We start from the raw sequence: 24,051 nt of genomic DNA on the forward strand, positions 1-24,051 counted from the left end.
GCTCTGCCATGAGCAGGGGCTCCTGAAGGAGAGCACGGGGAGGCTGGAGCAGCAGCTGGAGCTGTTCTCCGTGTGCAGCCCCCGTGCCCGATGGCCACAGCTCTGTTAGGTGCACGGGGCTAATCTGTGAGCCTCTGCTTTTGGCTGAAATGTGAAAGGCTTGCATCTGGATTTGTGACTTGCTCTGTGATCTCCCCACGCGTTATTTCATCTCTCAATCTTGGTCACTTGATATGTAAAACGGATGTGTTCAACCCTGGCATCTTCCCTGCCGGCCTGTTTGAAGAGCCAATGTAATCACTTTAAAGTCACATGGTTGACATTGTTGCTAACTGCTGGGATCTCGGTAATTCTTCAAAACCTCCCTGTGCCCTTTTTGGAGGTATGAAACTAGCAAAAGTTTTACTAAAGGTACTGCCAGACTATTTGCCAATTTTGCTTGGTTTTAGACTCATGGATGCTGAACTGCAGAGGTTTGTTGTGATCTCTGATAAGGATCAAGGTGGTTTACGTTTTGGCAAGACATAGATAAAGTATCATGTTCTGAGAAGTGTCTTAACTCATGGAGTTACTTATTTTACTCTACCCATCATCCTTATTAAAAAAAAAATTAAAAATCACTATATTTGCAAGAAGTAGAGTCAGCCATACCAAAGCAAGGAAGTGGGAAATCTGAGACTGTACCAAAAATGATTTTCAGGTGAAATACAACTCTTTTGTTGCATGATTGAGAGACAGCTTACAACAGCAGGTAGAACTGCATTAAATCCCATGCAGGATTTGAGCAACATGATACAAGTTAATGTGTAGCTTCAGTTTCTTGCATTAGGGTCGACTTTTCCTTTGGACTGTATAATAACTTGTAAGAGTTATATACAGTAAGAGTGCCCAGATTTCTGTATCTTCTGTTTTGAAATGTTATGTCAGTCTGACAAAATTTTCTTTTATGGCACTAATGAGTTCAAAGCAGTAATTAATTTTTTGTGGGATATTTTCACCTTCAAGCTGAAAAAGTAATAGGTATTTGAATAAATTGGCAAGAAAACTGTTGAGAGATGACTTTGGAAATTACTTGTCTCAGTTGCTTTTTGGAAGTAGGCCAGTAGTAGTTATTTTTCTTGCTAAAATAGTGCTCGTGGCCATATTGTTCACTGCCTTCATTCTCCAGTGCTGATGCTTGATCTCTGTGATCACATTTACCATCACAGATGGAAGTAAGAGACCTCAAGTATGCATCATAGGAAGGTCTCTGAGGTTTTTCTGAAGATTTCAATTGTCTTAATTGTAATACTTGACAAATGCTTCTGTAGTGCCTCCTGTGAAAAGGGAAAAAAAAAAGTAACTGAAATGTCAGATTAAGGAATGCTTCATGGCAGTAACAGAAAAATAAAAGCAACCCTAAAAAAGATCTGGTTTTATTACTTGTGTCTCTTGAAATCTTTTTTCTTCTTTGAAATTAGAAAAGCTAGAGGTATTTTCAGCAATTTCATGCCCAAGATAAAATAATGTTTAAGACTGTGTGATGGTTGATTTTGAATAAAGCATTTTAAAAAATATAAAGTTCCTTAATTCTAGGTCTATGATACATTTACTGGATCTCAAAAGTATGTTTGCAGCAAGAAGCCTATAAGTCAGCTCTTATAAATACTAGACTGAGCTTCAACTTAATTGATGTGATTCAGGAGAAAAGAATTCTAATGAAACCGTTCTGAGTATTGAACTGCTTAATAGTGTTGTTAAAATCTTCTTGTATATGGAGAAAACCAAACCAGCTTATTGTTCTGTTTGTTTCAAAATTGCACAAGCACTGTGTAAAGGATTAACCAAAAATATTGTCAAAAACATTTCAAGTAAAAGTTGCTAACAAAGAACTCCTTGGGTTTTTTCCCTGCCTTGAAGAGTCCTAAAATGTATCTTGCCTCTTTCTCCAGAGAAATAATAATGCACTTGAGATGGTTTTATAGGTCAAGCATTCATGCAACTGTCTATGATTTGACAAGATTGTTCAAAGGAAAAGTGGAGTGAAATCAGGATTTACCCAGGAGGATTTTTGAGCAATGAATCAGTGCTTTTTTGGCTTAGTGGACTGAAATAATTTAATTGGAGAAATCAACGTTTTTGGTACTAGTTGACTGAACTAATTAAGTTGATTCAGTTTTGATACCTGTGTTGTCATCTTGTTCCAGTTGCTTTCCTTAAATTTTTGGAAGGAGCCAGCCTGTATACGGGTGTCCCTGTGCTCCCTGGTGCCATCTCTTGCTGGAATGCTTTTTTGAGGATTCAGTTTGCTGCTTGGAGGGCTGCAAGTGCTGCAGACATAAGAGGTTCATGTTGAGACCATAACTTTCTGCAGAATTGCTGTGTCTTCTTCCCTTTAATCCCATTCTAAACCAGTCGGTAGGTGTCTGATCCTGATACAGTTGTATAGAATTATGTCTCTAGGAGGACTTAATGGCAGAAATTTGAAGATGGTGTAGCACAGGTCCTCTTTGTTAATGGGTTTAATCCTAAGGGTCATGTCCTGAAGTGATAACAAAACTCGTGTTCTGGTCTGAAGACTTTTGGCCTGCCTTCTCCATTGGCGACACATAGGTTTGTTTGCTTTTTCTTCAAAGCTTCTTGTTAGGTCCTCTGTGCTATTTTGTTAACTAAGTCCTGTCTGGTGGAGTTGGAGAGAGATTTACTGAGAACCTGCTGTGCAAGGGCTGTTGTGCCAGCAAAGGGAAATCATGCTATTGCTCACTTTTGGTGGGACCCTGCAATGGGTGTGATGCTCTCTGCTCCCCTCTTTACTTGGGGCTATGTTCTTCCTCCCGTGTTCAATATCTCACTGTAATTGTTTGTATCCAAGATGTGCATTAGTATGGTTTTTTTTGCTAGGATGATCTCATCCCTAATGAGTATTTGATGCCTTTGCAATGTTCCTAATATACACATAGAACAGCTGGAAGAGACTTTTAAAACAAGGATCTTTGTAATATCCTGGATGATCTCAAAGAACATTCAAATACAACAGTGGAATTGCATTGGAAGCTTTCAACATAAACATATTTTTTCATACAATGGCTGAACAGTGTGCAGTGGGTGACATAGGGGGTCTCTCTGCATTTACAGTGAACGAAAGCTGCAGTGAACTGTCCAAAGGGGTTAACTAAACTGCTAATGGTTAATAGTAAGCACAAGTAAAAAACAGTAGATGAGAGTACACTTCTGTGCTATATTTCTGAATATATTCAAGTTGTTATTGTAGCCTTGTTATCCAGAGAAAAGGTTGTTTGTCCTCAACAAGAACTTGGTTCTTTTCCAGCCAGACTTGTGGCACTGGTGCCAGGGCTGTGAGTGGTGGGACTGTGGAACTGCTCTGCCCGGGCTCTCTCTGGTCCTGAGTCAGGCCTGAGCTGTGCTCGGGGAGGGAGTGGGGCTGCTGGTTACCCAGCTGTCTGTGTGCAATTAGAAAAGGCTGATACCGTGCTTCAGGTGCTCAGTAGGGGGTGGTAGCTTTTCTAAAGCAGGATACACTCACCAAGTGACTTGCCTTGCAGTGTGAGGTTAAGCTGCTTCTGTATTGGATGGCCACTAAATTACCACATGTCTCATGAGGTATTAGTGAAAGCATGGCTGTTAACTTCCATTCCATTTAATGAATTTAAACTACTGGTTCACTGATGGGAAGAACAAGTTTCAACTGGGCTCCTGTGTGCTTACATGAGAGCTTTTAAGTCCTAGAAGTGGCTGGTTTTCTCTGAACCATCATGATTGCTAGAGCAAATAAGGAACCCTTGGAAGTGTGTGGTGGGGTAGTGGAGCCTCCATTTTTTGCAGCAGATTATGTTTGTATTAGGTTAAAAATGAGTTTCCTCTTATAGAAGAAGAGCATTGAAGTATTGTTCAAGTATTTTAAGTAACTTGATCTGTGCCTCACCTGGTGGCACAGTCGGACACAACCACAATGTAAAACAGCCTGTCAGAATTGGAATATAAAGCAACAAAACCATTTGGTTTACTGGCACAGCTGTACATCCTTACCCAAAAGTACATGAAAAAGCTGACAGAAGCACTTTTTTGGTTCATGTAACTTATGTAACTCTACCCATAACAAGGGTTTGCCAGCTAGTTTCCCACAGTGATATGCAATACCTTACAAAAAGGAAATGTGCTGCTGCACAATGCAATGTTGAAACTTCTATGCTTCTCCTATGAAGACTGTTCAGTAAATGAGAGGCAACAGTCCTCCTTTGGACTCTTGAGCTGGAACTCTTCACAGTCAGTGTGTTATGCTACAATGTAAGCAAGTGAAAGCCTGAACCATTTGACCTTGTTAAAATCTACCCAACCATATAGTTTAACTGGGCCCTGCATTAGTTTGTCTACTCGGTTTTTTGTTTGTATCTTGTTGGACATCTAAGTTTTTTCAGTCCCTAGCTCTTTTTTTTCCCCAAAATCAAAACCTGATATTACCTCCTAGTTAAAATATGCTGAAGTGGGTTGCTTACATGGTATTTTCTTCTAAAAAAAATAATAGTAGTAATTAAAAAAAAAGGCATGTAAGATGTATAGCAATGCCTACTTTCAGGCTGTCAAAAATTGCAGCAAACCAGATGAATTGCCACCACCGAGTGCTGACTCAATGATATCTTTTATGTGTACTTTGAATGTTTAGCAGGAAGAGAGATTACTCATTCCCTCACCTTTCTGAGGGACTGTTTGAAAGCTTGCAAATCTTGCATGAGGCCCCTTAGACTGCTGACTGCACTGCAAAGTTATTTTGCATCTAGTAAATTCCAGTATATTGTGACTGTTTTCTGAGTAACAATATCCTTTACTGATTGTACTTGAAAACAAATAGTGCTAAGTGTTGCTGAGTCACTTTGAAAGGCTCACTGAAAGGTTTCTCACTGCTTACCCTCTATGTAGGGCTGGGGTGTTGGTTGTTCTTTTTGTAGGAAGCAAAAAACCATCCTACTCATTGAGGTCTCTGCTTACAGTTATGTTAGGGGCTAAGAAAGCTTCTGTGGTCTTGCACTTTTACATTTAGTTAGTGTTTTCTGGTTAGTTTTTACAGAATGTACCTGCATTTTTTTCCCTGAAGCCTTGTTTGCTTGTTGAAGAAGGAGCAGCAGGCGTTTTCCTGTCCTGGAGAAGACAAGGAATTGCACTCCATTGCCAGCTCTCGGGCCCCCCATGTGTTCCCTGTGGTGTCAAGGAGGCTCATGCTCATGTGTAAGCCCTTAAATGGGAGTTGAACCTTTGCCATACAGAGAGATGGATTTCTACACCTGTGGGGTCTCTGAAAAGGAAGTACTTCAGATGTGCGTGTGAACATTTTATATTTTTGTGAAACCTGAATCGGCTTTGAGGCTCTCTGAGACTTTTTTCTCTGCAGCAATGATACTACGATGCATGCCTTATAAAGGCTGTGTTAGCATTGGGCACAAATGACTTATTTCCTGTTAAAAATCCTTTCCCCAGCTTCCCTTAAAAAAAAAAAAAAAAAGTCAGTAAAAGATTATTTGAGGAGAAGAGCCATTGTGTTTTCATATGGAGGCCATCTCAGTTCTCCTTTTATATCTGTTGCTCGCCTGGGAGAATACGCTGTACTCATGTCCAGAGCTTGAATTGTTTTCAGCTTCTTATTAGTTTTGAAAATGCATTTAGCAGCTAACTGCCAATGTGCGTGCTCCTTCTGCTTACAGCTAACAAGCAGCTGGGCAGTGCATTAAGGAAATGTGAAATTGGTTAACTCTTGTAGAACTACATCCCTGTGTTTCTTCAGTTGCCCTTGTAGAACTATATGGGGAGAAATCCTGTAGGATAACACAATGGGCATGTGTTTATTAATAAGGGAAGAAATGAGCAAAAGGAAGTCAAGGAGAAGAAAATTGTTTGGTGTTCTGGCAGGGAGGAAAGGCTGTAGTGAGTGAAGTGTCAGTTGTTGCCCAGATAGCCAGGAGATGAGTGAGTGGTGGCATTTAGTAAGAAACTCCTTAAACATAACTTTACCTCAGGGGGAACGGAAAGAGATGCATTAGTGAGTGATTCATTTCAGAGCTCTGATGTTGCAGATGGCCTTTAGAGACCTTTCCTAAGTGAGCAGTTTTACTTTTTCATGAGAATGATTTTGGTTTGGTGTGGGGTTTGTTTTATTTCTGGTGGGGAGAAAAGGGATACCTCAGGGATACTAGTTAGTGTTTTATTTTACAATTAAATATATATCCATTTATGTTACTTCAACAGTTTTGAAAATCTTGTTACTGGACTTACTCTGTCAAAATTTACATTTTAAATAATGGAACTAATGCCTGTCTGCTGATGGGCCTTTTTCTTTTTGGTGAGGATGAGGTGCAAGTAGAGGATATATACGGCCGAATCTTTTCACATGTGGCTGCCATCTGCGTGAGCTAAATTACTGCCTATGAATCAGGCACACAATATGCAAGCTCTGCTCTGCATAAAGATCTGCTCCCAACTTGTTTAGAGTCATCCTTTCTCACTTTCCATTTAGTCCTTTCTCTGGCAAATCTCCCATGGACCTCATCTGGATTCTTGCCTGATTAAGGAGTAAGAGCTTGACCCTGTGAGATAATAAAACCCCAACATCCCTGCAAGAATCTACAGATTTCAATGGGAGTTGAAGGCAGTGTGTGCTGCTAAAGTCTTCAGCATGTGTGCTGGGTTTAAGGTAATGATTTCAGGACTTGGCTGTGTTACAGTGTACATACTGGCCCTAACTTGATTAAGCTGTGAGTATATTACTATGATTTCAATCCTCTATGGGAAGGGAAACACCTAGTCTCTCTGTGGATTTTGTAGCTTATTTAGAATGAATTTTCATTTTCTGACTGTGTATATTGAGATGTTTCTCACCAGAAAATTTCAGTTTATTGCTACTTGTGCTTTTTTAGGAGCTGTTTTCCTAAAAGCTGTTTTCCTAAAAGCAGGGGTCCAAGAGTAGATTGCTTTGGGAAGTGGAGGCCATGAAATTGTAAGAAGTAGGAAAGGTTGTAACTTTGACTCTTATTGCACAGAGCCTTCCAAAATGATTCACTGTTTCCTTAAAAGATTCCAGTATCTCTGCGTTTTTGTTAGAAACAAAGAAACACAACGCTAATTATCAGATCCAGGAAGAAAACACATTGCTGAATTAGACCACATAATGAGATAATGAGCACAGTTGGATAGTGACCTTCAGCTCTTTGTATGGGTAATGCTCTTTAGACTTTCTTCATTTTAATAGAGCAGACTACCCAAACCCAAGGTTTAAAAAGAATTCCCAGAGAACCTCCCAGTTTAGAAGTGAGTAGGAAATATTGAAATGCTCACATAACCCCCAAAGTATCTTTTAATAAAAAACTGGGTAAGTATAAAAAGCATTTTAACTTGCTAATAGTGTCTAACATAAAAACCCTGTTCTTTAATGTTGCATTACTGCTTATAGGTTTCTTCTGGAATGCTGTTGCACCTAGGCACAAGGGGCCTGATATTCAATTTTAGGTTGAAAGAATAACCCCTAAAAGACAAAAGTTTCTTGATTTGAAGGCTACAGGATGCCTACCAGGAAAGTAACTTTTTTTAAAAGCTCACCACAAACACAGGTAGTATTTAATTAAAGCAAGATTAAAAAAAAAAAAAAACCCAAAACAACAAACTGTCACTTAAAAATCTGCGTAGTTTTCTGGTGATAATGCTCTTTCATGCTTTTGAGACCAACGCTCCTGTGTTTATAAACTTTTTTGTGCATATACTTCTTTTTTCATGCACGTATAGTTGTCTCCATACAAGGTTCACAGGGCTGGGTGTCACTGTGTTTGCACACTGGCTAGTATCTGATCAAACTTATAACACTTGTGTGTTTACAAGCATGATGTGTTTTATCTTCCTGCAACATGGACTTCTGCTGTGATGACCTGGTAACACACAGTGTTTATACAGATAGGAATAGTCAAGCTTGGATGCTTGGTGAGTCAAGCAGAACAGATTGCAAAGGCCCAAGCGATGCAACCCCAGAGAGGTTCTAATAAAAAAAGACAGGAAACAAAGACTAGTAAAAGTGCTCTTGTACACCCTGATGCATATTCAAGATAGTGCTCTGAACCAGTGAGTTTGTGGTCACTTTTCCTGTAGAGACTGAAGGAAGGAAGATGAGGTTTGACTGAGAAAAGAAATGGGAAACTGTGAAAAGAAAGAGTAGAAGGCAAAGGCTGTGAAGAGAAGGAAGGAAATAATGTAATTTCTGATATCCAGTCTGTGTTGTATGTGTTCATGGTTATCACAGGTACGTGCGGGATGGCAGGAAGGAGGAGGCATAAGGACTTCCTCCTTACCTGTAAATGCCTTTGGCTGCCTTCAGCTGGGGAAGGACTGGTAGGATGCAGTGCCTGGAAAGAGCACCCTCAGCCACTTCCCTGATGGCACTGAGCTGGCACACTGGAGGGAGTCAATGCCACCCAGAGGGGCACTGACTGGCTGGAGATGTCAGAGAGTCCAGAGGAGGGCACATAGTTCATAAGGGGACTGGAACACCTTCCCTCTGGAAGAAAAGCTGAGAAAAACTGGGCCTGTTCGTCTGGAGAAGGGAAGGTTGCATGGAGGCCTGAGAGTATCTGAAGGGGGTCTACAAGAAAGGCAGAGAGGGACTCTTCATTCAGGAAGTATAGTGACAGAACAAGGTGTAAGGGGTTCAAACTGAAAGAGGAGAAGTTTAGGTTGGATATATGGAGGACATTCTTTAGTGTGAGGGTGGTGAGATACTGGAACAGGTTGCCCAGGGAAGTTGTGGATGCCCTCTCCCTGGCAGGTTTCAAGGCCTGGTTGGATGGGGCTTTGAGCTATCTGGAGCAGTGGGAGATGTGTCTGCCCATGGCAGGGGTGTTGGAACTAGATGATCTTTAAGGTCCTTTCCACCCTAAACCATTCTATCGATCTGTGATTCCAAGAGGAGGGAGCTTGCATCCATTTTCCTGGCAATTGATACAAAATAATCTTTCCAGTCCCAATTTTCCTTATATAATTCTGAGATTTAAATTCCATTTAAGTCTGTGACACTGTTGTTTCCCATGTATGGGTGTTACTCTGTGTTTCAGGGCTGGAGTGCTGGGTTCAGAGGGGTGGAAGATCATGCAGGGCATGGAGCATATGCTGTACTGTGGCATTCTGGCCAGGTGCTGTTTGATTACATACTCCCACCATCAGTTTCTCCTCCATTAAGTGTGTTTTGCAATATGCCTTTATTTATTTTTTTTTAAAGGAAGATGTGAATAAACTTTAAGTGGTGCTTTTCATGTAAAACATTCAAAGAGAACCTGCTGTTTCAGCTAAAAAGGGTTAATTTGAAGTCTCATTTAAAAGCCACCAAATTATTTGCCAAAGGACAAGCTCTTTTTTCAGCTGCTGTATTTCTTTTGCCCTATAAATTAGTGGTAATAATGTTAACAGGTTATGAAAGGGGAAAATGTAGCAATGAAGCCATGCTAGTGCAAACCATTTGTCTTAAGTGCTAAGTTGCACTTTAAATTATAATTTTGTTTTTAGGAAACTGGGGCTAAGCATTTCAAAAGTCTCAGATCCTTAAATTCTTGAAAATACCTTGAAAAATATTTGTCTAGGTTTATGCACCTGGAATTTCTGGTTTAAGTAATCTTACTTTGGGATAACTTTGCTGTGATGATGGCAACCCTGAGCTGTGGTGTAATGGCCTGTGGTCCAGTGGAAGGTGGGTTGGTTGTTTTTCACATGTCAGTATTAGAGTAACAGCTGAGTTTAAGATGTAACATCACACTTTGAAAATAGGTTTTGTTTAGAATGTGGTGTAAGCACTGAGCTTGTTAAAATTCAGGTATTTTTTCAGTCTTTTTGTGTAGATGTTCAAAATAGGGTTTTCTGAGGCCACTTCATCTCTGTGCTTGTATTCCACTCATCCTGTTGAGTCAGCCTTATTGAGAGAGCAAAGATCAATTTCTTCCAGTTTGGGGATGAAAAAACAAAGATGGTTTCTGCTTTTCACAGCTATAAGCCAAAAGTGGTTGATTTGTAGAGAAGATCTCTTTATTTGCTTGTCTGAATATTGACAGTTTTATAGAATTAGCAGCAAAAGATGAGCAAAAACATGCACTTGATATGGACAGATATTTTGCCCAGCAAACAAACCTGTGGACAAAACTGATGAGAAAATGTTTATTTTAATTTATTTATTAAGCCTTTTTATGGTTAAAACCATAAATTTATATGTTTATGATTGGAGGTCCTAAATATGTAAATGAATTGAAGTGACATTGTATGCACTTAATAAATTATTAAACCAGTTCAGACTTCTCCCACATCAGGTCTAATACTGGAACATCTACAGTGATCTTTGCAGTGCAGCTGTAAATGCAGTTTCCAGGAGTTTAAACAGGAAGTAGAGATGAGAAGGCAAGGGGAGTGGAGAAGTGCAATGTGGTTACCCCTTACAAAGGGAGTAGTTCCAGTTTTGCATTTCATATGAGGTGTTAAGAGTGGGCTTACACGAACACTGATTAGGGAAGCAATTTTAAGAGACCATGTGTCAGGACTGCTATGTCCTGTCATTGTAAATGGTGAGATTAGTAGTGTTGAGGAAATTAAATGGAATTCCTTCAGGAAAGGCTTTTATGTTAGTAAAAGCCAGTCTCTTACATGCTCTTCAAAAGTGAAACAAATACCTTTATATGACTGAAGTTTGATTGATCTCACTTCCTCTGAGTATTTTGTCAGCATTTACATGAGGTAGCTATGGAGAACATGTATGAGTATACATAAATACTTACACATAAAAATATGTACATACATAGAGTGCAGTGAGGTATTGCATGAAATCTTCTTGATAATCAGAGCAGTTGTTAAGCTGTGACTATTTGTGTTCTCCACCGTGGAAATATTTATTCAAAGTGAAAATGCATGAGAAGCTTTTGAAAGTGGTAGTTTATGTCACTATTGTGCTTATAGTCAGCACATTTTCCAAAATCAACAGTATTATCTCTTTCTAGGAAGGTCTTTTCACGTTCAGTCAGTGAGGTTTCACAAGCACAATCAAGTCTGAAGGCTCCCTGCTGCCACAGTAGGGACAGGGGTGCAGGTTTATTCCAGTGGCTGTGGTGACAGCCAGCCTAGGTACTCCCCAGACCTTCCTTCCTGCTCTCAAAGCCACCAAAGGCCAACAAAAACCTGCTTAGTCTCTTTATTGCTGGGTTACTTTCCTGTCATGTTAGTGAGTTGAATCAGCTCCTGTGGAAGACAGGTTTGATCAGCATCAAAAGAGGCATAAGATAGCTGGAAAGTGTTGGTGGGAAGAAGAAAAGTGGAGAGACTGAGGCATCCTGGGTTTGATTGTGGTTAGATGCTGGATGATTCATCCTGTCTCATAAACCTGCAGTGCTAGGTTTTACTGGTTTTTCATTACCTGTAGCAATAACTGTGTATGTATAGCTCTGTCAAACCTGCCATCCCACAGACTTGCTCTCTTGGGTCCATCTCCACCCAGATGATGTGGCCCCCTGTCTGTGTGAAGCTGAGAGCTGTGCCCTGGGTGCCAGGCACAGCATTTGTCACCTGCCAAGCAGCCACCAGGGCCTGGGGCCTGTCCTGCAGCTGGGCTGGTGCTCCTGAGCAAGCTTCAAACAATATCCAGGCATGAAGTCACAGTGCCCACACCTGCCTTGGCTTGAGGCATTCCTAAACAGCATGGGGCCAACATGGTGTTTCCTAGTCTTCTTTAGAACCTTGAAAAATGTTGAGCACAGAGTCTTTCCTAGTTAAAACCAAACTAGATAATAAATATTCAGAAGTCTGAAAAGAGAACCTGTAGCAGGGCATATTCCAGGATTGATTTCCTTACCGATTCTGCTGCCAAGGGCAAGAAGCATTGTGGAACAGTACAGTAGTTTTTGCCTTTTTCTTTATTGATTTTTTAAAGCATCTCTTTTTGTATTTTTCAAGACAAGACTGAAGATTTTAAGTGTTTTGTGGAGGAAAGTTTTGTCTTGCTTGAGCACTTGATCAGGATCAGTTTTCAAGGTTTGTTCAGTGAGACATATAGTGATAATGAACTCATCCTTAAAGGGTCAGTTACAGGAATTCAGCCTTCAGTTGAACTTGTAATCTTGTTATTTGTGATTAGGAAAAAGCTGGTTTGCTTTCATGGAGCCATCTTTCCCAAGTTTTTCTCTTTCCTTGTGGCTTTTGCTGCTTCTGAGATCCCCACTGCATTTGATAGGACTGAAGCAAGTGGTGGCCAGCTGCTTGCAGCTGAAAGCCTGAGTAGCAAAGCCAGGTTTCTTTATTTTATGAAGGGTCCTGTCCACTGATGAGGATTTTCAGTCCTTTGCAGCTGAGGAGCTGGAAAAGCAGCCCCAGCCTGGCCTGGCGTGGCTGGCAGCGTGCGGATCACGTGTTCCAGTGCCGCTGCTCTCGTTCCAGCTCTGCGTCCAGCAGCGTTTATCAGATCCTCTGACACACAGCACTGAGCAGATGTTCCCTTTTTTAGTATGGACTGATGCTTCTGACGTGCAAACTGAGATTAGCAAAGGGAAGGCTTATAAGGTTTCATGCTTGAGTGAAGCACCTATATGTCAGTTTCTGACAGGCAGAACTGAGGGGAGGGAAAACCAAACCCCAGACCAAAAAGCTCTCTCCAGCTGCTTTTCACCGAGTGCCTGGTGTTGCAAGCAGAATCCACAAGCTTCAGTGGCCAAGGATTAGAGGCAGTGACTGCTAGCCTGGTCTTCTGGTGGGCTAGTCACAAATGGCAAGGCTCCCATGCAGCCCTGGGCCCAGTGACAAAGTTAAAGCAGAAGATGATTGCAGGAAGTTGCTGTTGTGCTGACAGCTGTACCATCTGGTACTCTGCATTTCTGTGGCTGTCAAAAAGATATTTTTGAAAGGAAATCACTTCTCTCTTAACTCTCCAGATGTGCATGCATCCATATGCACCAGCATCCAGAATTTATTGTTTTCTCTCTGAAGACCAAAATCTGATTTGCTGATAATTGAATTGACAGATAAAAGGAAGACATCCTATTGAAAGAAGAGCCCTGTGTATGCAGGTGTAGTGAATGCCAAGTGTTGATGAAGCTTAGGGGACTAGGTAGGAATGGTTAAATGGAATAACAGGGCTTGAATTGGATAGAATACCAACTACTGAGAAGGAAAGGAGCTCATAGAGGCGGTAAAAAAGGGGTACAACCAGAACTCCTGTAAGTTCAGTGTGTCTGTGTGAAGAAAAGGAAGAAGCTTGGGCCAGATAAAAGAAATTAAATAAAAGGAAAACTTTGGATATGCTTTTACTTTGAAGCTTGGATAGCCTATCAAAAATAATACTAATGTTATGAATTAAAGGAAAATCTGTTAATGGTTTGTAGAATTGTGTGATAGTGTAATTGTTTAGGAATGCTTGTGAAGTGTTTTAATAGATTCAGTAAAAGGAATTGGAAAATTTTCACAATTGCAGGAGTTGCTCTCAGCTCTGTGGTTGGGATGCCCCATAACCAGCAAACACAAGACACCTCTAAATCTCTCCTGATCTTGTTGAGGTTGCTTTCATTAGTCACCAGATAAGATAAACTCTTCATTGCATAGTAGTGCCACTTGGACACTGTGTTTTTGAGCAAAACATGGCTGCATATGGAGTTCCAAAGGAAAGTCAGTAAGGATCAAGCATGTGACAGCTACTTGCAATTCTGAAAAATTGCCTTGGGATATTTTTAATCATTATGATTAAGAAAAGCTGAAAAAAAACCCTAACAAAATCCATCTATGCCAGAAATCTTACCCCTGCCCCCCAGTCTAGTGTATGCATTTTATAGTCCTACTATTACTGTATATTTTGGTACCTTCATCTATACTATTGATACTGCCTGAGATGGGAATCCAACACTTGTTGTATTGGTTTGAAAATCATTAGAACTAGTATCAGAACTTGGAAGCACACCCATGAGTGTGCAAAGAACTGAAGTATGTATTTGCAATTTAAGTAGATACCATTTTGCTGTGAGGGACTCAGAAGACTTGTTTCCTTAGATAAGCACAGATTGCTGAAGTTTACATGTGTGTTTTTGTGTATGCTCTTTGATGAATTCTTGTATGGCTGGTCATGAAAGTAAGTATGGTTCTCTCTCTTTGCCTCCTGAAACTTATTTTATGAAATCTGTGATTTTCTTCTCTGTCATCTTTAATTTACCCAATTTTAGGAATACAGTAAAAGCAATAGTGTGGGTAGGGTGGTTTGACAAGTTCCAATACTGATTTATTAAAAATAAAATGTTTTTGAAACCTGATTTAGAGTTTTTTGCTCTAAGCAGGCATTAAATTTTTATACAGTTTTTTCCCCCTTTTTGGCCTCAATACAGAGCTCTCATGTAAACCAAGCAGAATGCTTCCTGTTGTTTTCTGATAAAAAGTGCACTTCCATTCATTGTTTCCATGCAATTTCCTATCTTTCTGTGGTCAAGAGAGGCAAATCTGAGACGATTTATGGGCTACCTCTAGGGAAAATACACTTTTATAACATGAAGTTTAAATGTTTTAGGGAATAATGAACCAGGAATGTTAGAAATAGTTTGTGTCTGTTCATTTCTTCCTCTTTGTAATATCACTTTGCTGAAGACAGCTTTATCTATTAACAGTGATGAAAATTGAATGCTAAATGTGCTTCTTCTGTTAAGGCTGTTAAGGCACAATGTTTCTTTGCATTTTTAGGTATTGCTTGTTATCTGAAATAATTTTTGTATCTTTTACAGTCTTGTTAAAAGTTTATGATTTGAGTCGGGCATTTCTGAAATACAGCCATGCCTGGGATGCAGGGAAGCCCTCAGTCTAACATTGACCAGTTTAAAAAAGTATGGGTGCTTCATGGGGCAGAAGATTGGTGCAAGAGAATAATCTGCATTTGATTTTTAGACTAATTGCTTGAAATTTGGGTTTTTTCTCTACTACTTGAGGATAACAAAGGGAAAAACTCAACAATCCTTTTTGAAACATTGGTGAACCACTTTGTTTTCAGTTCTTTGACATGGAAACCAAAAATTGTGCTTTCTGGATGTGTTTAAATGAGAGTCAATGCATACATGCTGTTCTGTTTATGAGTATTAAAAAGACGCTCTTATGTTAGTGGAAATGTTTTCCAAATATTGGCTTGGGAGAAGGAATGGGAAGAGAGAGTGAGAGCATATGTGGATGAGTTTGCACATTCAGGCATGGAAAAATACTAGGAAGAGTTCCTGTAAGCAGTGTTTTGCTGCAAACCTCAAGAGAAGGTAGGGCTCTGACAGTACTTTTGGTCAGAACCAAGTACAGCAGAGGTTACATGAAATGTAGCTCTGTGGTAGAGTACATCTGCTTTTGAAAGACGTCTTTGTTTTCCAGGTGCAGATGTTTGTTTTCTAAGATTATGCCTCATGGGTAGCAATGTCTTGAGACTGTGCTCAGCGGATGTTAAACCAAACAGGTTTTTCATTCATTGCCTTTTCTGTTTAGTTAGCTTAATATCTGTATAAACAAGACACCTAGAGTTTCTTTTGTTAAACAAAATGCTGAACTGATTGACATTGCCTATCTTGGCCTTGCTTGCTTGGGTATTGAAATAGAGTTTTGCTGTATAACAAAGGAGTATGACATTATAATTTGTAATTTTTCATTAAATGGATAGTTTAGGTTTAATTCATATTTTTTAAGTAGCAGCACATTATTACAGCAATTGAGTTTTATTTGAGAGTTAACCTCTCCAATTAAACTTGGATTAGTGTTATGTCCTGATGAGGACAAAAGATCAATGTAAGCTTATTTTTCAAAAAGTGAAAGAAGGAATTTCTGATTTAAAAATGTAATTTGAATGTTTTTCTACATGGAAAAAAGCTGTGAGGTCCATGCAGGTAACACTCAAAATTAGATCATCTCTGCTAAACAGAGATAAACATTGTGCTTCTACCAGTGGCTGGGAGCCATGGGAGTGGATGTTTTGCAACACATCCACCAGAGAGGCATAAAAAATTATTTTGCTTAGAAGGAGAAGCCAGCATCAGGAGTTTGTACCAAGCAAAACAGCAACCTAAAAAGGTATGGGACCTGTCATCTCAATGATTCCCAGTGGGCAGCTGATGATGTTAGATAGACTTTACTATGTATAACAGAAATGTTTAGAGAAACTGCAGAAAATAGAGGATCAAAAGACATGGGAGATTAAGTGTAATCTAATGTGTCGAAATGTCTGAATAGTTTGGTCCATACATGGAATAAGTCTGGGCAGAGTTGATAATAGTGGAATAGGAATAAATTGGAGGATAATGGTTGGGGATAGACAGCACATGGAGCAGGGGTCTAATTGCACGTAGCATTAGCACCAGATGTCAGTGTCAAGGTGAAGAATGTACGTTAATCCATAGTTCAAGAGAATTTTTTTTTGTTCTTGAAGAAAGGGGAAGGGTGCAGGGACGGTGTTGTGGAGTTGCTGGAGGTTAGTGAGCTCAATGCACTGGAATAGGCAACCTCTGCTGAGTTTCTGCAAAAGCACATGTTTTTAGTTAGTACAACTTGTATGTTTTAACTCCTACAACCAAATCTTGCCACCTGTACTGGATATTTCTTCAGGATATACTTTTTCTCAGTAGAAGTTTTATAGCTCATTGAATTCAAATAGATACCTGTGGAGTCTGGTATCTTGGGTATTTTGGTTGCTTGGATTGGTTTGTTTTTTCAAAATAGCAAAAATTAGTCTATGTTTATGAATCTTCTCCCTGCAATTTTAAACCTCTCACCCTTGCTCCAATGGCAATTCAGTCAAAAGTGGCTTCACTGTGAAAAGTATGCACTAGATGTGACGGTAAAAGAACTCCCTGAAAATTAAGGATCTGAAGGGAAATGTGTAGATTTATACAGATATAAAATGCTTTAGACAGTCATCTTCTTTAGTCTTCCTCCTGGCCAGTATGAAAGTCTGAAATTCTGTACCCTGCATCTTCCTTACGGCAATCCCACTTACTCAGAGGGGAAAATGATGGAATCCAGGAGTGGTCTTGGACAACCCAGCTCCTTGTAGTTGCTGATCATGGTGGAGGAGCCTCTCCTATTCGTGAGCAGAAACACTGAGCTTTCCTCTACGCCCTTGTCTCTCGACACAAAGCTGTGTAATATTTCCTACCACCCGATCTTCTCTTTTACATCTCTCAGGGCTGCTTGCCAGGATGAACTGGTCCTGAGCATTGATGTCTTGTTCAAGTGCTTGCTTGTGAGTGTGAAACTGGTTTTTTCATGGTTATCATTAATAAAAGCTGCTTTTCATATTAATAGTGGAGGTTGTCCATTATCCTCTATATTGAAATTACTAGGAATTTGGCTTTCCAGGTGGTCTTCTGTGAAGGGGTATGCAGGAAGGAATTTAGTATTTACTGTTAGACAGCCACCCATACTGAATAAGTAGTAGTGACTAACGTTTTCTCTGGTAGTGATAGTTGTCACTTCCCTCTGTAAATTCTTATTTGCCTCAACTCTTGTGTATATTTTTTGGTATAAATACTTCCCTCAGTGAGAAACCCTTTATGAGAAGAAGGTTGTAGGTGGTAACAATTGCTCCATGTTGAACAGTGGTCCTTTGCCCATGCACTTTTAACTTTAGAAATGAGTGGTGAATATCAAGGGAAGAAGTTATTCCTGAGTCTTGCTCAAGTGCTCTGTGAAGCTTTTTAGTTCAAGATTCAAATGATTTCCCCTCTCTGTTGTCATTCAAACGTAGGTTTGTTCCCGCCATCATTGTCACTGAGAGATTTAAGAGAATACCCTTAAAATTAACCTTCTCTTTTGTGGAAGTCTGTCATTTGGGCACACTGAAATCTCTACTTGAGTTAGCCTCCTCCACATATTAATGTGCCTTTCAGCATAAAGTGATGAATTCTGGGTTTATACATAATGACTAGATTATTGTCGTTCTCTCATTCAAAAATCAATTACAATAAAGCTGTCCTTCTTCTGAGGAGTGTTCTATCCCCTTGGTGTGGCTTGTACCCTCTGCTATGGCATATGGGAACCATGCTAATGTGCTGTGGAGCCCCCAGCATAGATTCACGCCATTTGCAGGAGCTGCTCATGCTTTTCAGCTGACAGCACTGCAGAAATCACCATGGAAATACAACAGAAACTACATTACCCTTTACTATTTGAGTAAAATCAATCACAGTTATGAGTTGGTCTTGGGTTGTTGTGTTATCCCCCTTAGTCTTACTCTCATTTCTGCTACCTTCTTACGGCAGAACACATGTTACTCATTAGTAGCATGTAGATATGGGAAACAAGAATGTTGAAATTGGATTGAATATGTTCCAGATGGACACAGCTACACACTATCAAACAAGGTTGGGTCTGCACTGATTTCCTTTAAAATATTAATTGGAAGTGAAAAATAATTCCATACTCAACAATTCTCTAGAATTCTGAATTCACTAAATATTTGAAATAAGTATTTTATTGGAAAACATATACCTAATAATTGGTTCTTAGAAATAAAACTGCCTAACCTGCTTTCTATCCTCTAAAGGCATTAAGCAACTAAAATTTGATTGGGGTAGGAGCCAGGATTCACTAACAAGATTAAGTGGTTACATGCTCCAAAGTTAAACAAAACCCAAGGATGGCTGTGTGTGCGCACTTAAATTCTCAGCAGAGAAGGCACCAAAGGCTTGTGACAGCACTAGGATGGATAAACTGGAAGATATCTTTGACCCTTTGTGCTTTGATTGGAGTGGAGATGCGGGAGAACATCTGTACATATTTAGAGCTGATAAGGCAATCTTGATGTGTTAATTGGACATTGATAATGAATTTTGGCAGGATGTTAGTGTTGCTGATGCAGGTGAGGAACAGGGTGTGAGGCTGGAGTGGGAAACGGGCCAAGCCTCATCCTGGTGTTTGTGGAGGGCAGAGGGACAGTAAAGCCCAGGTAGATGAGGCCGTGGTTTCCTGTTGGCTTTTCAAATAGGTGGTGTGGAGGTGATAAACAATCAGATTAGTAGTATCCTAGGGAGAACTTTGTTTTGGTTTTTTTTCAGAGTGGTAAATATGCATTTTGTAGGATTTAAACTACATAGAGAAGTAGCTGGCTTTCTAGTCAGAGAAAAGTGACAGTAAAGAAGAAAGATGAAGGAACTGCGAGGGACTCAGAAGTTGCTAATTTGGGTAGAAGAGGGCTCTTGTTGCTCCCACTGGAGTGACAGTGCCTTAGCATCCACCTTTGAGTGGGGCGCATTTGCAGGTGCAGTAGGAAGGGCTGGAAAGAAATGCAGTTTATGAATGTTGAGCCAATAGCTCAAGCATTGCTGTGGTACATGCAGTATAAGAAAAGACTAAAGTAGAGCATAAATGCAGAAAAGGTGGCAGAAGGAGCTGCCTTGTGCCATTTACAGGCTGAGTATTCAGTGGACTTTGTGACCTAGAAATAATTTTTCCTTTCACTTGCTGCTACCTTCAGGCATGCCAATGTATGTGGGCCTGGCACTACACCCAGGTTAGTGGTTGGGCAGATATGCCAATAGCAGTACATGAGAATTGTGGTTTGATATTGCCAGTGTAAGAGAAACATGATTGTGAGAGTCTTGAATTGCTGGGAAGGGCAGTATAGGCCCAGGACACACCTACTGAGGCACCTGTGTGAAACTTGGCAAAAATTAGACAGCTGGAGCAACCTCTCAGTTATTTACCCCCACAGCATGCCTTGCACGTGGGCAGTCTCACAGCATGTGTGGTCTGATTGCAGTGGAGCATCCTCCAGGTAGTCCAGTCATTGGTTCAGATTCCAGGGCTATATCCCTTTCTCTTACAAGGCTGGTCTGGTCTGAAAGCAGTTCTATCAAATGCAGTAATTCCCCCAAAACATTGGTTTCTTGGACTTGAGTGGCTTAGAGCAGCCTTGTGCACCCCTTCCCTCCAAACAGATGTGACAGAGGGGACGTGCCCCAGGCTGCCAGGGTGTGCAGGCAGATGCTCTGAGCTGTGCTGCTCAGAGTGGCCCTGCCCCAGTAAGCCCTGCTCAGGAGTGACACAGCAGGTGGGCTCGCTGCCAGCCAGGTGAGGGAATTTCTGCTGGAGATCTGGCCCCTGGCCAGCCAGGGTGGAGTGCAGGCAGAGCAGGCATGCCTCATGCTGCCAGTCCCTGTGCAGATAAGCTCAGCTGCACACAGTTATCCAGGATGTGAACTTCTGCTCCCTCCGGGACTGTTTCCATCTTGCATGTTGAGCAGAACAGAGGGATTTCTTAACGTGCATTTGAGGTGCCAGCAGAGGAGGCAGTTACAGCCTGAACAAACCAGTCACAATCATCTTCCCCTTGTAGGATGTGAGGGGAAAATCCAGATGTCTTTTATCTAATGTATTGAGTTTGTTCAGAGTAAGTACCAGATAAAGGCTGGAGGGGAGGATTGGTACATGGCTTGCATGGGGATAGGTGTTCACAAGAAAATCACAAGGAAAGTATTTGCTTTTTCTCCTCAACCTTTGCTAAGTGCACATTTTTGTCAGCAACTCCATTTTTGGTTTTGTTCAGTCCTGTGCCTTGTTCTTTGTGGGTGAGTGTGTGTTATGACTGAAACATCTTAAACGTGAATTCCATTCTGGGTGACAAGAAACAATTCAATGAACAAGTGCTCCTTTCCTTCCCAGCCCAAGAAATGCTTGTGGAGCTTAGAGAAGCGTTTTGTGCAGGTTGTGTAACATGGTGTGCTGTAGGACTTGCACATCAGCGGCCCGGCTAATTTAGCAGCTGGCTCTCTGATCTGCTCTTGTACGTCAGGAAAATGCAGCCTTTCTACTGGTTTTGTTATTGTTACAAATCCTCAGTATTTCTTCAGCTGCTACAAAGGGCAACTTTTTAATTTTTTTTCTTAAACTGAATCATATCACTGCTTGGACCACTCACATTTTGTATGTGTATTCTTTAAAAGGAGCTAAATAAAAACCAGAAAACCTCAAGTCAGTGCTGCTTGGTCAGTGCTACTGCTAAGCTCCTCATTTAAGGAGAAGAAAGTTTGTTTATCCTCTGTACCCCAAGCACATGCATGCGTAATTTATGCCTTGAGCATTTCCTTTACAAATATTCCTGCTCTGTGGGAGCTCATAGGATATGCTGTATGCACTGGTGGGTTTCAGGAACGGCCTCTTTGAGGCCTGAGGCACTGCAGAAATCTCCCTGTGCTCAAGGGCTTTGCTTTTTCTAGATAGTCTGGTTTAAGACAGACTCTGACTTGTAAGTAAATGGCTAACTGCAAGCTGTATTTTGAAAGAACCGTGGTTTTAACCAGCGAAGTGTAGGTCAGTGCTAATACAATTAAACATAAGTGTACCCCAGCATCAGATGATCTCTAGTGTGACAATAGCTGGCTTTAGACTTGACAAAACCAGCTAGAGCTGTTCCATTTAATCAGCTGAGGATTTTCTTTATTTTGAACTTCCTTCAAAGGAAGCATTTTACTTCAATTGCAGATGTGCTCAATTTGGAAAAAAACCTGTGCTTCTGCCTGTATTTCTCTTTTATGCCTGGCAGCCTCTGAACTGACTGGTTCATGTGAGTCTAATTCTTATCTGAGTGACTTTGGTGCAAATTAGGGGTTAAATCAATTATGTTCTCCTGCGACCTTCTGAATCAAAAACATACATGTATCTGTTACTGTCAGGGGTGGGCTTGAGCCATTTTGGAAAAGCAGGGCTGCTTTTCATAAATATTTGTCTTGATTTAGTTTCCTGGGATATAGTTTAAATGTAAACTGCTCTGTATGCTTTGCTTTTGTGCTATCTTGCTCTATCACATCACACGGTCTCACGTACTATATAAGAGTATGGCACTACATCATGCTGTGGTGATTATTTGAAAGGGCGTACACTCTGTTTTGGACTAGATAACTGTTATCAGTGCAGATAATTGCTGTCAGACACAAAATAGACTCAGTAAACAAACATTTCATTTTATCATGTGACAGATGCCTGCTGTTTTGTATAGTGTATTTGAATGATGTTCACTATAAATCAGCACTGCTTCAAAAGCAACAAATCCAGCTCACTCAAATCCTTCCTGACATAATTACCTTTCTGATAGAAAGTTTTCATTGTTATATACACATGATGGCATTTACAGTTGCAGAAAAGTGTTTGACATAAACATCTAAGACAAACCAATTCCCCTGACCGCTGTCAGGGGTCGTGGGGGGAGGGTTTTTTGTTTGGTTTTTTGGGATTGTTGGTTGTTTTTGGTTATTTTGTTTATTTTTTGTTTTGTTAAATGGGTTTTTTTTAGACTTTATTCCCCTCTTTTTGTTTTTCTCCCTGGTAAAGAAAAAAATACCTTAAGTTTTGGAATTCATACTTGAAAATTTAGACTGTTAGAGAGAAATGAACCAATGAGTTAGCATATTCAGGATGACTTAGAAGTGCAATGGGAGTAAAAGTCTTAATTTTGTGGAGAATGAGCACAAAGCTTCTGCTTGTGCTCCTGTGGATTTTCTGAACAAAGGGATCATCATTATCTGACAAGTATAAACAATGCATTGCTTTTTTTTCTCCCAGTGATGTGTGTCTGTGTCTTTCTTTGCAGGTCCTGTGCCTCAGAGGGAATGTGTCTTGTCGCCTGTTAACAATTCGCACCCAGTCCATGCCTTGTTGGAAAGCTTTACAGTCCTGTCTGGCTGTGCAAGCCGGGGCACGACGAGCCTGCCCCAAGAGGTGCACGTCCTCAATCTCAGAAACCCCAAGGAGGGTCTTGGCCATCATGAAAGAGAGGTAAAGGGGAATTAGTTTTTCTCCAGATCCCTGGTGATAAGTATGTCTGCAAATGGGATTGTTATATGTTAATTTGCTGCATAAAGTTATTTCTGAATTGTCACCAAAGTACCACAAAGAACCATGTGCAATTTGCATGGAGACTGTCCACCTACACTTTACATGTCATGTGAATAAACTGCTTCCATACCTAGCCACCCTCTTCATTATCTTTCGCAACCACAAAGTATACTCAAAAAAGGTAGGGGGTGGGCAAAGGAAATAAGAAACAGATTTAGATCTCCCACAGGCCTTTGCAGAATTGGCTGTCTTCAAAAGCAGGTCGTTTACCTAAATGTGTTGTAAATTAACATGAATACCTTTGGAACCCTGCCATGACCACTATAAACAAATACTGAAGTTTAGATTCTTTTACAGCCTTAATGCTTCACTGAGGGGGGGGACTGCTGTACAGAAAGCAAGTGTTGCTGACTATGGTAGTCTAATTACTTATGTGTGCTGCACTTGGAGGGACTGGCAAAAATTTCAGCTGTTCTGAAAGCAACAATAGAATAAAATTTTTGATGTAAGGTTGTTCCATACTGTTGTTTACTCTCAAAACACATCAAAACAGAGTGCCAAAGTGCAAAGAAAACATTGCATGCCATGACAGCTGAGCCTTTTAGTTCATATTCTTACAGTATTACACACACAAATCCTTACTACTGTGTCCTGTGGGAGCACCGTGTGGATACACAATTAGAGAATTTGTAAAGAGAGAACAAAGATGATGATCTAACAGGGAGAAACTCAGGAAAAGAGGGTCTAAATCTGTGCTGAAAGAACTTTCAAGTGGAGTCTTTCTTAGTGATTAAAATGAAGGCAGATTCCCTTGGCCAGAATCAGTCTTTCCACTGACTTCAGTATCAGCCTTGTTGGGTTTGTGGTGACTTCAGCTCAATGTGTATTGTATGCATCCATGAAATTTCAGCTGTTGTGTTAATTTTCAGTATATATATGGTCTTAAATGTCTAGTTTATGATGACAAAAATTACTTACAGTTTTTTCAATAGATACCTTATTGGCTTCCATTAATCAAAATTGTCAGATCTTCTACTGTAATGAGATGAATAGAAAAGTTACGCTTTTTTGGTGGGACTGTGAATGAGGAACAGATATTTTTATATTTGGAGGGGGTAGTGGTGGTGTGGGAACTTGTTTTGGGAATTATTTTTTGTTTTGATGTTCTTAAAACCTTTCTTAGTATACCAGGCACCGGATAATCAGCCTGTTAAGTACACTGTGAAAGACTGA

The 24,051-nt window shown here is 40.4% G+C and overlaps 1 protein-coding gene across 2 annotated transcripts in view; it reads left to right on the forward strand.

Moving 5' to 3' along the window:
- Nucleotides 1-24,051, forward strand: part of TGFBR3 (transforming growth factor beta receptor 3) — a 108,825-nt gene that overhangs the window by 21,302 nt on the left and 63,472 nt on the right. For both annotated transcript variants that reach the window (XM_059478547.1, XM_059478548.1), the window contains exon 3: nt 22,574-22,758. In XM_059478547.1, coding sequence (XP_059334530.1) covers nt 22,574-22,758 — 185 coding nt within the window. The remainder of the gene's footprint in view (nt 1-22,573; nt 22,759-24,051) is intronic.

Source organism: Ammospiza nelsoni, chromosome 9 (genome assembly GCF_027579445.1).
Source record: "Ammospiza nelsoni isolate bAmmNel1 chromosome 9, bAmmNel1.pri, whole genome shotgun sequence".
Taxonomy (NCBI): domain Eukaryota; kingdom Metazoa; phylum Chordata; class Aves; order Passeriformes; family Passerellidae; genus Ammospiza; species Ammospiza nelsoni.